At 43.0% G+C, this 17,334-nt stretch overlaps 1 protein-coding gene across 1 annotated transcript in view; it reads right to left on the bottom strand.

Annotated features, from left to right (window-relative positions):
* Nucleotides 1-16,327, bottom strand: part of ARHGEF1 (Rho guanine nucleotide exchange factor 1) — a 74,134-nt gene extending 57,807 nt beyond the window's left edge. Inside the window, exons 1-6 of the mRNA XM_018554773.1 lie at nt 16,301-16,327; nt 13,853-13,924; nt 12,020-12,133; nt 7,332-7,430; nt 5,670-5,712; nt 559-664 (exon numbers count right to left, since the gene is read on the bottom strand). Coding sequence (XP_018410275.1) covers nt 559-664; nt 5,670-5,712; nt 7,332-7,430; nt 12,020-12,133; nt 13,853-13,924; nt 16,301-16,327 — 461 coding nt within the window. The remainder of the gene's footprint in view (nt 1-558; nt 665-5,669; nt 5,713-7,331; nt 7,431-12,019; nt 12,134-13,852; nt 13,925-16,300) is intronic.
* Nucleotides 16,328-17,334: the final 1,007 nt, after the last annotated feature.

The following is a 17,334-nucleotide window of genomic DNA, read 5'->3' as shown; positions in this document are numbered from 1 at the left end:
CCACCAGCTTCAGATCTCTGCTGTGCTTTATAAAGGCACAGAGCCGGGTTCTCCCACTTTGGCATGTTTCTCCCAACATTAGGGCTTAATTGTAGCCTATATGGCCTGCTTCAAAAATATACCCTCTAGAAGACACCTAGAGCTGTACCAGACACATTCAGGATGAAGGAAGTATTGAAGCAGGTCCAGGATACTTTGCAGGAATGATGTCTCTGGCCTAGAAACACCTGCCAGGAAAAGGTTCAAATGATTTATTGAACCCCCACCAAACAGACTTTGACAGATCATATGTCTAGGCTCTTCTATGGCTTTTGTTTTAATGATCTTCCATTCAGTAGAGTCCAAAAGCCAATGGAATGCTAAGCACTTTTGTAAAGCGCATGGCTGTGCCTAATAAATGTGCAGTATATGTATCCAGCTGGTTGTACAACACTAATCTAGTAGCTTCCATCAAGAATCGTAAGCTCACTTTACAATGCATAAAAAGCTGCATGAGAGATACAAAAGGAAGCCAAACTCCACATTTCACAAGTGAAATCCACAGTATATCGAGTTTACCTGAAATCTTCCAGCTGTCTGGCAATCTCCGGAAACTGGTAAGCCTGAATTTCCTGGAGGTACTTCTTCAGTGTGTCATCTTGGATGAGGTCTGGCCTTGTCCGATCTGTAGCAACAAGGAAGACATATTTTTCAAGTCATGATTCCAAAGCTGATCCTGCAACTACACTAAGAAGGGTATGCTAGGAAAGTTCAAGCAAGGCGCCTGTGTTGCAACAATCATTGAATGCAATTCCAAATCACAATGTTCTTGTGCAGGGTTTAAAATGAAAAAAAAAAAATGTGTGTGTTTGCTTACACGGAGACTTCCCAGCTTAATAAATGACATCAAACTCAGGAGTTAAATCTTAAAAATGCATTCAAATACCTTAATAACAATACTAGACCCTATGTGTGCATCACTCAGCTGTAGAGCCTACAATAATCTCTGAATTGGTGCTGATAGATAGATAGATAGATAGATAGATGTGTGTGTGTGTGTGATATATATATATATATCTACATATATAAAACGTATTACTTAAAATTTATTTTTGAAACAAATATTTACAAGGTGTGTTCTTGGGATTATTTCCTGTATTACGTCCAGGACTAAATACAAATGTAGCAGCATCAGCAATACCACAATAACTTTACAACTAATTTGCATGTGTAAATACATTTTATATGTTTTATAGACAAATAAGGTTTTTTGGGGGTCTTGTGGTTTTATGTATCGTATGCCCTAGCCTATACTATAAATGAACACTGCTACATAGATGAGGTGCCTCCTGTACTCCTCTCCTCCTGCAAATCTGCCTAAACACCTCCTCTTCTATCTCTCAGTCCCTGAAATATATTAGAATGACAGCACTGTAAGATGCCAGAGAGCCCAACTGACTCCTTGCGCTGGCACTCTCGGTCTGAGTTTTGGTGCTCAGGGGATTATGGAAAGTTAAAAAGGAGCAATTGCGACACAATAACCCACCTGTTAAATGTTGCTTCCCTGTTGCTCTAATCCTCCCCAAGTACATTTTCTAATAAAACATTTGTTTTAAAGTTTTACCTTGTGGTCACGTGACTGCAAAGCTCTGGCTAGTCTGCATGTCCTGTGGAAGGCCCACACACTGCTAAATCCCATTGAGCAGTAAGGAATATAAAAGACGGCGCTACCTCCAAAATACTATTATTAGTACTCCATCTTGCATACAAAGTAACAACTGTTGACGCATTTCAGCCTTCACAGCCTCAATTACGACTCAGGCAGGGTAGGCTGAAACAGCTGTTACAGTAATACCTCGGTTCATAAACGCTTCTGTTCGCAAACAATTCGGTTCGCGAACAGGGAGTTTGGCATAATTTTGCTTCTGTCTGCGAACTCCAAATCGGGTGACGAACATGACCGCGGCCATCTTCCCCCGCTCTGACACGTGGTCCTGGCTTCTTCCAGCCAAGATTGCGGTCGCAGACGGACCTGTGCACACTTGCTATGAAGCTTTTGTTGTGTGCTTTTTAGCACATACAGTACTGTATAGTATTATGTATTACATTGAACCTTATGGGGAAATTTGATGCGGTTCGCGACCAATTCAGTTCGCGACCAGAATCGTGAACCAAGGTACCACTGTAGTTACATTGTATGCAAGATGGAATACTAATAAAAGAATTGCATAGGAAGTGCTGCGTGCTGGTTTTTATATTCCTTACTGCTTTGATCCCAGGAAGAGGGACTTCAGCTCAGCACCACTGTGACTAGTACCGGGTAATTTGCGTGGTGGGGAGGTATACTGCCACTCTGTGTATTCCATACAGCAGTTACAGCAGTGACATCATCCCTCCTGCTTCCATAGCTCCAAGGTTCTTCCAGACAGGGGAGAGTTCACACTCACCAGCCTCAGAGAACGAGGAATGAATAGGAACATGAGACCGCATAGAAAAAAATATTCAGAAAGTGATTTATTTGAACATTTTTTCAGAGAGGGTCAGATCATTGGGGAAGCCGTTCATTTTACTGTACTATAAAAAAAAAAAAAAGGTTTCAGATGGCCGGAGTCTATTTGCAAATATATCACCTGTTGTACCCCATATCTAATTATTTACACTAATGGGTGGTATTGAGAACAAAAAATAAGTTACTTTGGATTAATTATTATACTTATTGTTAACTAATTTTGATTAAACTAATTATTACATTTACAATGTTAACTCCAATGTAACTTTATCTACTGAATGCTGATTGTCGGTGTGCAGTTCCCTCAGCGTCCACAAGGGGGCCCTAGAGCAGCAGAGAACATTTTGCAGGCGGGAGGGGGACAGGAAAATCATGCGCTCACTTTATCAGCTTCATGACATCTCTGCAGGAAATGATTTGCCTTTGTGCAGCAACATGAACACTACACACAGTCGGTTCTCACCGCAGGAACACAGCAGCTTCTGCTGCAGGCACATTAAGAGTTGAAAGGGCTGACTTTCGGCTGAACTGGTTACAAATGGCACAAAAGATCAAAGCGGAAGAGACCAAAGTGACATAACAGGAGGAAATATGAGTAGCAGGGAACTTCCGAATACTAAATTACCCCGAATTGTTTACAATAAGAAAACACTCAATAGCAAAATCTTGAGGGGTAGCGCTACCCTAAAGAAAAAATAAAGTTTCCAAAGGACTGCAATGAGTTAAAATGTGCTTTTACGGGTCTGAGGTGGTGGCAAAGTAAATTGTAAGTGACAAAACTAGTCTGCAGTGAGTGGATAGACTTTTAGTGAAGTTACTGGTCTGTAGCCAAAGGAAGGGCTGCAAACACAATGATGTCATCGGTGTCTAGTTAATGGATAGGCAGTGATGTCCTTGGTCTCTAGTGAATGGATAGGCTCCATTCCCAGTGATGTCCCTGGTCTCTACTCAATAGGCTTGAAACTGACTAATATCACTGGTATCAGTTGTTTGGAGCCTATCCATTAACTAGACACCAGTGATATCAGTCAGTTTCAAGCCTAGTGACACCACTGAAAATGCAGCCTATTCATTGACTAAAGACCAGGGACATCACTGTGAATGCAGCCTATCCATTGAATAGAGACCAGTGACCTCAGTGAGTTTGGAGCCTATCCATTGAGTGGAGACCAGTGACACCAGTCAGCCTGGAGGCTATCCACTGATTAAATACCAATGATATCAGTCAGTATGGAGCCTATCCATTGAGTGGATAGGCTCCACACTGACTGATATCATTGGTATTTAATCAGTGGATGGGCTCCAGGACAGGCTGTATACCAAGTAATGTCACTGGTCTCTAGTGAATGGATAGGCTGTATTCTGAGGAATGTCTCTGGTCTCTAATAAATGGACCTGCAGTATACCAAGGGATGTTCACTGGTCTTTAGTGAATGGACAGGCTGAACATCGAGGAATGTCACTGGTCTCTAGTGAATGGTTAAGCTGCATTCTCAGTGGTCTCACTGATCTCTAGTGAATAAATAGGCTGCATAGTAAGCTATGCCAATGATCTCTAGAGAATGGATAGACTGCATACTGAGGGATGTCACCAGTCTGTAATGAACAGATAGTCTGCATACTGAGGGAATATAAGAATGTTTACCAGCACACCTTGATATAGTCATAAGCTTTGTTCACATAAAGCAACAGGCATTAAAACCTGTTGTTTTGGGACTCTGGAAGATACCTTTTTAAAAGTAAAAGTGCCTTGTAAGGCCTGTTGCTTTATGTGAATCACGGAAAAGATGATCACTATACTAAGGTGTCCTGGTGAAGATCCCCATTTTCCTATGATTGTATGGTGGCACCATCTATCAATTCACTACAGCACCCTGCATGAACAGCAAGCCTGCAATGTGTGCGTTGGATACTGTACACCTTCTGTGTATACAATATAACGTCTCTGCATACTGAGATATGTCACTAATCTCTAGTGAATGGGTAGGCTGCATAGTAATGATGTCACGAATCTCTAGTGAATGGACAGGCTGCATACTGAGTGAGGTCACTGATCTCTAGGGAATGGACAGGCTGCATATTAAAACGAGAACTATGAGGTGAGTGATTTTCACTCAGCCTCATAATCTGAGCCGACCTGTGGCAATGAAACTGTCACAGGTCGGCTCAATAGATCGGGAAGTGAGCAAACACATACCGGCGCTCGCTCACTTCTCGATCCTGTGCGGGCAGAGAGCCGTGACAGGGGAGGGACTGGATTCACCCCTCCCCTGTCTGATCCTTCAGTGCTGACTGGTGGAATGGACGGGGGGGCGTACAGCTGGCTCTGCCTCTAGATAGGCAGAGCCAGTTGTCACTCACGCAGCTGGGTGGATCCAGACATAATTGTCGGGATCCGTTCCGGCTGCGGCGTCTTAGTATACCGCGAGCTGTAGCTCCCTATATACTGAGCTTTGGGTGACGGGAGGAAGCTAGTTTGTGTCCTCCCGTTACCCTTAGGAGAACTATGGGGAAAAGCCCTAACCCCATAGATCTCCTTTAAGTCATGTAATCGGTGTCTAGTAAACGGATAGGCAATATAGTTATGATGTCACTCATATCTAGTGAATAGATAAGCTGTATACTGGGTAATGTCACTGATCTCTAGGGAATGAATGGGCTACATAGGAAGTAATGTTATTGCTCTTGGATAGATAGGCCCCATAGTGAGTGATGTCACTGATCTCTAGTGAATTGATACACTGCATAGTAATGATGTCACTAATCTCTAATAAATTGATAGACTGCATTCTCAGCGATGCCATGGCCCTATAGAAAAGAAACCAGTTGCATTCACATTGAAGGATAGATTGAATTCTTACAAGTCTTTGAAGTAACCTCTAACACTGGAACTAAATTGTATTTTCCTAATAAAAGGTGCACACCTCTTACAACATCAAAGGAAAAGCACAACTGTGTTCAATAACAAGCACTGTTACTGATCTAGCGTCCCACTGACTGATCAAAGCAAGGAGCTCGCAGGTTGCCGGGAGTTTCAGCACTTTGTGTCATTGGCTGTCATTAAGAGAGGCCTCAGAATTTCCATATACATTTATAAAGTACAGGTTCAGTATTGTTTTCTCCAATGGATATTACTGAACCACTGAACTGAAAGTTGCAAGTATAGAGCAACAGAACTCACCCAGTTCAAAGGAGATGTTGCTTGGAATTTGGACACGCAAAACCTAAGTGGGGGAAAAAAAAGACAGAAATATTCAATGTCATTACAAGAGCTCATAGCAATTCCTGTTCAGCTGAGAGCTGCAGACATTCAGGAATGTTGAGTCACTCATCAACAATGCTGTAAGAGCTTTACCCTGTGGCTGTTTGCTCTCAGACGTTCTATGAGACTTGCAGGAAAAAGGGCACCAAGCTGGCCAGCAGAACCATCAAGGATGCCCACTAGCTCACAACAACCACCAAACTGCTTTGTTCTCCATTCTTTGACCAGTTGTGTGGTATAAAATGCAAGTGCCAGTATGCACATGCAGCAAATGCCAGCACAGGTCTTATTCATTACTGTAAAAACGATCCTGCTCCAGACAGCTCTCGGCTGCGTCCTCCAGCCCCAGGGTGCTGAATCCCAAACATGGTCCATCTCTTCCTTGGAGCGAAGCGTAAGTAGGCCACACAACCAGATTTCCAATATTCAGAGAGCTTTAGGGCTCAAAGTTCATAATATTTCTTGCTCCTCTCTCGATGCGTTTCAACCTCCTTCAGGGCATAGCCAAAGGAGGGTGAAATGCATCGAAAAAGGAGTGGAGTCTGGTGGAAGAAGTGGTGAACTTCAAGCAAGTTTGTTGAGTATAAGAAATGCGGTTGCACGGCCTATACTTTTATCCATGCTGGTTCCTATGCTGCGAATCAGATTGTATTTCGATTACCTGCCAATGATGTTTCCACTGTGGGACCAGCACATACAACTCTATCGTTATGTATAGCTAGAGCTGTAATGACTGCACTTTCACTTCTCGGCCACGGTGGACAAGATAATGAAAAAGTGCACACAAAACACTAGATGATGGGTAATCCAGCACTCAGGTAATATGGCCTTTGGGAAGATCAACTTTCTCTAATTGTCCCACTGACCAATGTTAGGGGGACAGAAAATTATGGGAAATCCAAAATAGCACAGCTGTCATGAGAATAGTAATAGAGGGTAGATCTTCCATTTGGAACAACTGTTCTGATGATAACTGATAAAGAGGGGATCTCCCCTCAGTTTAGAGAGACTTCCTCTAAGGACTTCCTCTAACGTCCTGTTTTGGCTGCAGAATAATTGAAGGGAAATCAATCCAATAGGATACAGACACCAAAAACAAAAAAGGAAACGGAAAGGGGTTTTAAATCAACAATGTTGCACCCCCCCAAAAAAAAAATCATGTACGTGCAATGGAATAGATATACTTACCTCTCCAGTTGCCCATGTCTCCTATCTTTGCTCCATGCAATTGCTACAGCCTGTAGCAATTGTGCAATCTCTGCTTCCCCAATCCTCTGACCTCTACTTCACAATAGTGATTTAGGGGATGGAGGATGAAAACGCAGCACGCGTTGAGGGATACAGGCACCTAACATTCCCAGAAATGTTAAATACAGAGGAGTCTGGGGTCTACAGTTTTTAAAATGAAATGACAAATGGGCCATTGGATAGGCTATTATAACTCCTCTGACACACCATTAAGATTTTTTTTCTGGGCGAAGACAGTGTCACTGTAACCATTAGCCCAAAACCTAATAAAATGTTTTGGCTTTAGATATCATTTGAACCACTTTCAGTTGCACTTCAGAGCTTGATACTCACTGCTCCTTTCATGAGGAACGTGTTGTAGAAATCCATGAAAAGCTTTTTTCCCTCTTTGGCTGTGAGGCTTCTTAAGATCTCCACGTGGAGGTAACAGAGCTACAGGTGAACAGAAGGAACAGGTATTAAGAAGCGAGCAGGAAGAAGCACATCTCATCTCAGGTCAGTTACCCAGCCAAGCATTAAAACATTGACCTGCAGATGGTGTCACAGCACGTAAAGCATTTGTGAACTACATCATGACATTTGTAAATCAGAATTCAGATGATGGACTATGGACTTTATACACAGGGCTCACCCATTTATTGACAGTTATATGATAAATTTAAGAAAGATGCAAAACAGATTGAAGTACCAGAGGCATTAAAGAAGACCTCCATTCTAGATACAAGTCCTTCTATACAGGGCCGGATTTACTCTCTGCTGCCCCAATGCCAGGTTCCTCAATGCACCCCCCTGTATGCAAGCTGCATACAAGTGATCTCAGCGACATCGCCGAGATCACTTGTACAAAACAAGCGGTGGCTTCCCCGCTGTATATTTAGCCCTGCTTGCCCAAAGCAGGGCTAAATATAGAAAACAACTACCTGTCCAACACCCGGAACTGCATGTCCCGGTCGTTGGGAGATAGGAATTCCAATCCCCTTCTGCCCCTCTACTCCCTGCTGCCCCGAGGCCAGGCCTAGGTTGGCCTTGTGGGAAATCCGGCTCTGCTTCTATAGTAATAGCAGTATTGCTTGTGTCTCTAAACTAAATAACTAGCAAATATGTTTGGTTCTAACAAAATTAGCTGACCTCATGAACCAGACAGTCAACGTAATTTGTTGCATGTGACTGTCCTATTTTAAAGGGTCAGTCCAACAGAAACCAATATTTTATTTAGAAGTAGAATTTCCAACTTATACAAGAACTTCTTCCGCTATGTTTTCAATAACGCAGCTAAGTAGACAGCCAGACCCTTTAACAGGTGGGCGGAGCTGGGAACGCAAGTGCAGAGATCTTACCACTGACACTGGCAGTCACCCAAAAATGTAATATTTCGCCTGGGCAAGCTAAAGCTGGTCAAAGCAGGCACAATGCTATATGACATAAAACATGGCTGGTGATGTTTTGAGAAAATATTACCATGCGTGGACACAATCAACATGGATGACCACTGTCCCTACTGGGGAGTAACAAACCTGCCTGAAAATACTCGTTCTCTGGTGGAATGTTAGGCCACAAGATACAAAGGGAAAAACACAAAGGCAGCTCAGAATCATGGATGGTTAGGCAAGATACAGATATAACAAAAAGGTATTAACATCCATCCATCCCAAAATAAATCTGGCCATATACAGAATGATATAATTATTTAACATCCTGTAGTGTGATGGTTGAAAGGATGTAGTGTGTTGCCATGGATGGTCATTGTGAAATGGTTTCAAAATAAAAAAAGAAGTGACAGGGTCACACATTTAAAGCCAAACAATTTTCTTTCATTGTGGATCAATTTGGGAAGGCTAAGAACCCCAGGTTTTAAATACCTTGGCTCCAAACCTACCATCCCCCCCCCCTTCTCCTCTACACATTTGCCTTAACTAAACTCAAAAATTAAGAGAGGGTACATTTGCCCAGCTGACAGACAGCTAGGTGCTAATTTTGTCACAATCTAGGTAGATACCAAAATAACACAATATAAATCAAATAAAACAAAATAGCATACAAGGAATAAAAGGTAGCCCCGCTAGCCACAAATCTTCCCCCCCTTTCCCTCATCCAAACTGATTTGCCTAAATAGTCCAATAAACAAGGCACCAAATCCCCAATGACAGCCATATACCATCCCAGATTTGGTAAAAAAAATCTAGTAGCATGGCTCCATCACTAAAATTCAAGCACAATGTCATAGGATATGCTGTATTTAATGACAAAGTCCAAAAGTCCAACCAGGGTGCATACTGTTGGGCACATCCTAAACGCCTCTTGCAGTTTGTTTTTTTTGCTGTTTGTGTCACTGATGGAGAGGTCTAACTCCACTTACTGTCCTGGGGGTCCATTGTCACCAGTAAAGAATTTAAGGGGAAACCTAACATTTTACTGTTTTCACCAGAACTAGAATAGGAGGTGAAATCCCCCAATGGCGGCATTTGTTCTGGTGATAACTGCAGAGACGGGATTTCCACCTTATTATGGGTTTAGCAATTGTTTACAATATTTCTATTGTGATGGAGTGTGTTTAGAAAGGACTCAGATGTATATAATATGAAAAATATTTATTTAAATTCTTGTTGGTTTAAAAGATTCATGCAGAATCTTGTGGTGATATCACCACAAGAGAAGTTGTAAATAATATTTTATTGAACTGCATGAATCTTTTAAACCAACAAGAATTTAAATAAATATTTTTCATATTATATACATCTGAGTCCTTTCTAAACACACTCCATCACAATAGAAATATTGTAAACAATTGCTAAACTCATTAATTAGGAGGTGTGGACTCAGGTTGCCTAGGGTGGGGTCTGGTAAGTACCATTACTGGATTCACCTTATTATGGGCAGATGTTTACTTACTTCCATAGGATGTGCAAGGACAAGGAAGAGCAAGAAAGAACTGACAGAAGTGTCTTAGCTTTCCCAATCAATACAAAATAAATTATTTGGCTGGAGTCACACTTTACAGGTATTATCCTCATATTACATGTTGACCAAAAGTACAATTGTTGTGATGGTTATAAAGAGACAGACAACAGACATTAAGAAGCAGTCAGACACACCTTGTATAATGGAGCTGACCCTCTGAGAGCAGCAGGAAAGGAAGAGAGACAAGTAAACAAGCAATTCACAGACAAGAAATACAAGACTCTGATGTGTAGTTCCTCTCCTGTCCTTTATGGGAAGCCGACTAGAATTCCCAGTTTTTCATACAACAAAAAAACTGAATACCCAAGAGACATGACATGTGTTAAAAAAATGAGGTTACTATATAGGCATTATAAATTAAAAAGAGAGTCATTAGAGGCAAAAAACACTGTAGGTATAAAGTGCAAATACCTGCAACAGCTTTAAGATACCCTGCCACTTATGGATGGATAATGGGCCGTTCTGATTCGTGGGTAGTGTTGTGGCTTGACGCTGCAAGCCACCTTCATCCCACATGCTCCTAATGGCCATCTACTATGATGGGTTGCCTTACTGGCCAATAGTAATATGCAGGAGGCAAGAAGGGACCGGCTAGCTTCAGCACTATGCGGAAAGACCTTTTGCCTGTCAGAATCACCTATTATTGGGCCATATTGAAAGGCTTTTTGAGGTTAGTGCAGGTATACAGTATACACCAATCAGCCATTACATTATAACCACTTGGTTAATATTGAGTATGTTTCCCTTTTGCCACAAAACAGCTCTGGCCCTTCGAGGCATGGACTCCACTAGATCTCTGAAAGTATGCTTTTGTATCTGGCACCAAGCTGCCAGTAGCGGATCCTTTAAGTCCTGTAAGTTGCGAGGTGGGGCCTCCATGGATCGGACTTGTTTTTCCAGCACATACCACAGATACTTGATTGGATTGAGATCTGATTAATTTGGAGACAAAGTCAACACCTTAAACTCATTGTTGTGTTCCTTAAACCATTTTTGCATTATCGTGCTGAAAGAGGACAATGCCATCAGGGAATACCACTTACATGAAGGGGTGTACTTGGTCAGCAACAATGTTTAGGTAAGTGGTACGTGTCAACGTAACATCCACATCAATGGTAGGACCCAAGATTTCCCAGCAGGACATTTCCCAAAGCAGTCCACCGGCTGATCAGTGTATACACCTCTATGTACCTGCAGCAGGTATTTTGAAGGGTGAAGGGGACAGCTTCCCCTTAAAAGGGTTATGTGTAATGTTAAAGGGTTTGTGTTATGGTGTAATAAATGTATATTGAGAACTGTTCAATGGTTTAAGGATTGAATTAAAGGATGTGGCTGTCGGTTTGGTGCGTTTGCAGCACATCTGTAAGGCCCCAGAGTGGTGGGCAATTGTCTGAAGTGAGGGGCTATACACATTTCTGTGTAATCTAACACATCATATTAAGCTATAATATTATGCTACAAATGTGCACACTTTCTGGCATTAAAACTGGGGCTGTCCATAAAAAAATAGAGGCTACTACTAAAGTGAACCTGTCACATATTTGATTGCAATTGATAGGAAAATGTTCAATATTTCAACTATGAAATCAAAGCTCTGGCATCTTCTGCCATCACGTATCAACTGAGCCTAGTGCTATTCTTGAGCAAAGCCCCAGCCATGCCACTCAAGAATTCCGGATAGTCTATTAGATACTAAGGTTCTGGTATTAGTGTTTTTAAGTAGTGGGGAGGCCTTAGCTCTGCATTAGAGCTAAAGCTGAGGCTTCTGTGTATAACACCTGTGCAATTGTAACTTGTGTATTTGTAATACTTTTTAGGTAATTAGGGGTTAGGTTATAGTGCGCGCGGATTACATTACTTACTTTCTGTATAGAACACACCTCAGATTAGGGGTTCCCCTGACTCTTAAAATAGAGCCTAAAGATTAGCAAGGATACTGCAAAAACAAGGTACCGTACTAATCAATGCAGTATACTCTCTTGGATTGACAGGTTCACTTTAAGCAGTCCCCACTTTGACAGACATGGTACAGGTAAGTATGTGCCATCTTCTTAGTGTCTTACCACTGGGCTTGGGTCAAACTGTAGTACAACATGATGCAGGAACACCATAATATAAGCAGGGTGCGTTTTCACTAGTTCAATGCTTTGGAAATAACTGCTTTGGTCATCAACATGCTGCAAAGACAGAGGATGGCATGGTTATTACAACTACTGAAACAATTCTTTGAAAAATGGCATAACTTAATTATTGCAGTCCCCCAGGCCCACCCTTCCAGCCTTATACTCACCTGTCCCCGATCCAGCAATTGCACATCTGCTTGTCCCCACCTGGGCAAATATGAGCTTGTACTCAAACTGTATAGTAATGAATGGGAGTGCAGAGCACAGGATGCTGTATGAAAATATGTTAACAAGGAGTAAGCTAATAGAAGGAGGGGGCTGAATGAGTACAACGATGATCTCATCAATCAGCTGCTGCTTTTTCACTGTCCAATCAGCAGGTTTAGGGTGGGGAGGTTCCTGTTTTACCTAACTGTAAGGCCTCATTCACACTGCTAAGAGCCGGCCCGTACAGATCCGTGCAGCATGTACGGCCGTATCGGCTGCTCACGGGAAGGGCAGGTGCTGCGTGTGATTGTACGCAGCAGCCTGTTCTTCTCTATGGCAGTAAGCAGTCCGTACGCTCACCTAAAACCGCACATCCGTGCGGGTGTCTGTGCTCGGGCGCAGACAGGATCCATCCTGTCTGCGTACGAGTACGGACACCAGCACAGATGTGCAGCTCGGGTGAGCGTACGGCCGCGTACTCCCATAGAGAAGAACAGGCTGCTGCGTACAATCACACGCATAACCTGTCCTTCCCGGGAGCAGCCCGATACGGCCGTGCTCGCCGCACGGATCTGTACGGGTCGGCTCTTAGCAGTGAGAATGAGACCTAACGGAGAAAGTTGGGCCAAAAGAAATCTCACCGCTCCAATTTCTTTGCAGTAAGAGCCGGCCCGTACAGATCCGTGCAGCATGTACGGCCGTATCGGCTGCTCACGGGAAGGGCAGGTGCTGCGTGTGATTGTACGCAGCAGCCTGTTCTTCTCTATGGCAGTAAGCAGTCCGTACGCTCACCTAAAACCGCACATCCGTGCGGGTGTCTGTGCTCGGGCGCAGACAGGATCCATCCTGTCTGCGTACGAGTACGGACACCAGCACAGATGTGCAGCTCGGGTGAGCGTACGGCCGCGTACTCCCATAGAGAAGAACAGGCTGCTGCGTACAATCACACGCATAACCTGTCCTTCCCGGGAGCAGCCCGATACGGCCGTGCTCGCCGCACGGATCTGTACGGGTCGGCTCTTAGCAGTGAGAATGAGACCTAACGGAGAAAGTTGGGCCAAAAGAAATCTCACCGCTCCAATTTCTTTGCAGGCCATCAGGACTCCCCTGGTGCTGGTCTAATAGGTGCGTCTCCACCTTGGAATGTAGTAGTATACGAACAGACCGCACTATCCAGAGAATTCCAATACGTCAGACTTTATTGAAACTCACAGCAAATCCAGTGTAACAGTGTATGTAACAGCAAATACCAGCATCACAAACCAGCTACAACCTCCTCTCACATGTTTCACCCATAGGCTTATTCATAGAGAAAGTTGGGGCCATCAAGGAAATGCAAATCCTTTGGGAGATAGAAAGCCTCATAAATGCATTTTATCTGTGTAATTAGATGCTTGCCCAGGGTTCTGCTTTAATCTACAGATCTCAAAATGTAATATACTACTAAACATGTGAAAGAGCAAGCATATAAAAATTAAAAATGTCTTATAACAAAGAAACTGCAAAAAAAAAAACCCTATAATTTAGGAGTAAAGTGCAAATGGAGACTGCTTAGCAAATACTGACCGGCTCAATATCATTCTCAAAGTCTTCATCCTCCGCTCCAATGATGGAGGTGCCTGACATGGAGTGGGAACCCTGTGTAGAAAACAAAAAAGACATTTTCCTTCACAGAAAATACACCAGCTATGTTCAGCCATGATAACAGTGTTTATATTCAAGTGGATCATAACTCGGATGTTCACATAAAGTTATGCGAACACATGACATGGTAAGACATAAGCTATACTATTAACATGGCTTACTACAGCCCTATCCCATTATAAATACCCGTACCCAATAATAGACCACACCAAGTTGGATATAAAATGGCTGTAGCAGCCGTTTATTTAAATATATTAACTTTATAACAAATTGAATATAAAACATTCAACCATTACAGTTTAAATACAATGTATTCCTATCAATGTGGCTGAGGTCTGTGAAGACACCCTTGGTCTCCTACCGTAGAGCTCTGCATACCACTTAACCAACTGGCCCCTAGCTGCAACTCACTGACTCAGGGACAACATAGTACATAAACCTCAGAGAGCTCCTACCCTCAGTCTTTTGACCTCTCTCCTGCGGGACCTGCAAGCTCCCAGGACTGCGTACCACGGACGCACCCAACCGGAGTCATGACCAGCCCGACCTAAGTCGCACCACAGATAACGGGACCTCAACAACAAATGAGACAATGGAGGGAGGGTGGGAACTGATCTCACCGTGTGGCAACCCTGAACTGTTGGCTGACCCTCTGCCTCCTCTCGGACCACCAGGGAGACTCCTCCTGACACACCTAATTGGCCAAACAAAGGTAAGAGACCACCCCCTGTACACCCCCCTTTTTCTAACCCTTTCTGTCCTGATGCCCTGTCATGTGTCCTTTCGCCTATTCTTTTATGTCTTTCTGCTCCAGGACCTTCTGTCTTGCTGCGATGGAAAAATACACAATAAAAGAAGGTCTACAATGCTAACTTTTCCTAAATTCTTCTCGGGCTCCGTTCAGAGCTGGTCACATGGCTAAAAGTCTACTAGGTCTTCGGTCAAATCTCTTCTGAAAGGGAGAATTGAGTGGTCTCGGAACTTCTCCCTGTTTAGTTGATATTACATGACCAATGAAAAAGGGGGCCACAGTAGCATTTATTAAATGAAAGTGAATCCAACCTGGCCTAAAAATCAGTTTAAGAGACATTGCCACTTTTTCAATAAGTGGTAAAAAGTGACAGTATTTGTGCAAAGGGCACCCCTGACCCCTTTATACTCACCTTACATGTGCTCCTCTGCTGCTGGCATTAACCTCGGCTGTATCGGAGACACTGGGGGATCAGTGACCTCACTTCCCCAGTCATATGATTGGCTGCCAGGCCCAGCCAAGGTCACATGGGAGCAGATGACCTGCAGAGTATCGAAGATGAATGCGAGATGAGCGTAAGGGTGTCACGGGTGCCCTGTTGCCTTGTGTGGGCAAGGTGACAGTGTTCTTTTAGGGCAGCCATTCTCAACCTGGATTCTGTGTAACCCTAAGGTTCCTTCACAGGTTGCTTTGGGTTCTTTGAGCTGTGACTGGTTGACCTCCCATTTGCAAATTTCAAGCAGAATCACCACTAGGCAGAGCCAGCTGCATGACACCAATGATCTCTTTAGCTGCCTGTAAGGGTAGTATTCTGACCACCACTGTAAGAGGGGCAGTCTTCCTACTGATCATCAATGAAGGGGCATTGTTACTTGTCCCATTCAGGACAAAATAACCCAGTCTCCTAAAAACCCACCATCTTACTCACTTGTAGTCCATTCATCCATTGAAGCCTCCACAAAATACCCAGAGCTTCCGAGTATGGGGGAATATGGGCCTCCTTCCATAATGCAGTGCTCAGGCCTGAGCTTTCCTATCTGATATCTATTTGCTCTGATAATGTTCAAGTAGGATGGAAGATACTATAATCCCAGAGCTGTGGAAATGTACAGGTCTGGAGCGAATGCTATTGTCTTCTGCTCAGTACCTGCCTGGTCAATCAATATCTGTCAGATATGACCATCACAGCAGATGACTAATCCTGCAGATTGGTCTCTTGTACTGGACCTCTTGTCTGAGGAAGGAATGGTTCAATATTTCTTTGTATGGCCATAATAACCAATCAGATCTTCCAATCCATTCTCCTATGCAAAAAGGGAGAATAAAAGGAAAAAAAATATGATTGGCTGTGATGGCCCACCTTGACAGAGAATTCTTCTCCAAGACATGCTGATTAATAAGTCGGTTAGCTTTAGCACGCCTAATCTTAGCAATGTTAGCCATGTGTTCCAAATACCAGCAGTTAGGAAATCTACAGATCTTGCCGATAACACTGATAAAACAAAATGCTGAATGGAAAAAACACAGTTATATAGAGAGTGCATTACTGCGGATCACATTCACCATGGGAGAATGTAGAATTCTGTGGAATATAGACAGAAAACATGAAAAAAACTCACCCCATAATGACCGTCGTCTTGATCCATATCCAAAGAGGGACCTGAAAGACACAAAGAAAAGACCTAATGCTTCCAATTCATTCAAGAAACAAAAACTTCCTTGTTCCCATCTTCAACCATAGGTGAGATCTGTATTATACTGTATTGCGGTTAAAGATACTAAAATAGACAACCTGTAGACCTGTTGGTTGGTTGACAAATTTTACAAGCCAGGTTCTTCATCACCTGCAGGCCATTGGCTAGGAATGTATGAAATGTCCAGTAGCCAATGAGGTTCCTAGAGTACTTTATTGTCACTGGGTACAAGGTCAAAGTCAGCATATTAGCATACTACTGGCAATACTTTGCACAAGAGCACCTGATGAGGAATCTTAAATGCAGCGTCTAATTGTCACTGTTTTAGGCCACATCCCTTAGATCAGGGATGGCCAAATTAGTATGGAATTCAGGAGCCTGTCTGTCCAGTCCAGGAGCCAGTCTGTCCAGTCTAGGAGCCAGCATGATTTTTTTTCAAGGTGACAGCTCTGGTGACAACACACAGAGAAGGCCTCAAAACTTAGGTGGCAGCTGTAGTTTATAAAGGAACATTGGCTAACTGGCTCCTGGGATTTGTCCAGCCCTGCCTTAGCTTCCTGTGTCCCATCTTGATTGGAACATACATATGTATACATTGGATCTGTAGCTTTGCATGGGCAAATATACATAGAAGTTGAAGTCCCCATACCACCCTCTATATCCTTTTACTGAAGGTTTCCTTTAAAGTAAGTGTATAAAAAAAAAATTTGTAGGTTTTGGATAGTATGTGGACAAGTTAAATACTCAATTTAACTGTTAATTGTACCTCCACTAGAGATATTCACCCTCACTATTGGTCCTGGTGACCATCGTCTCTGATGCAGAAAGAGATGGGAAGTCTTATATTTTTGAGTTGTCACAGTAACAAGAGGCAAGTGGAAATCTTCAGACTAGTTTTTACCGCTATGTGTACCTCCACTGGAGAGATTCACCAATTGTATTGTAAGCACATGACGCTT

This window comes from Nanorana parkeri, unplaced genomic scaffold, assembly GCF_000935625.1.
Source record: "Nanorana parkeri isolate BGI_ZX_2015 unplaced genomic scaffold, ASM93562v1 scaffold173, whole genome shotgun sequence".
Classification (NCBI taxonomy): Eukaryota; Metazoa; Chordata; class Amphibia; order Anura; family Dicroglossidae; genus Nanorana; species Nanorana parkeri.
The sequence above is the reverse complement of the archived record's forward strand: the minus strand, read 5'-3'. Positions and strand labels throughout refer to the sequence as shown.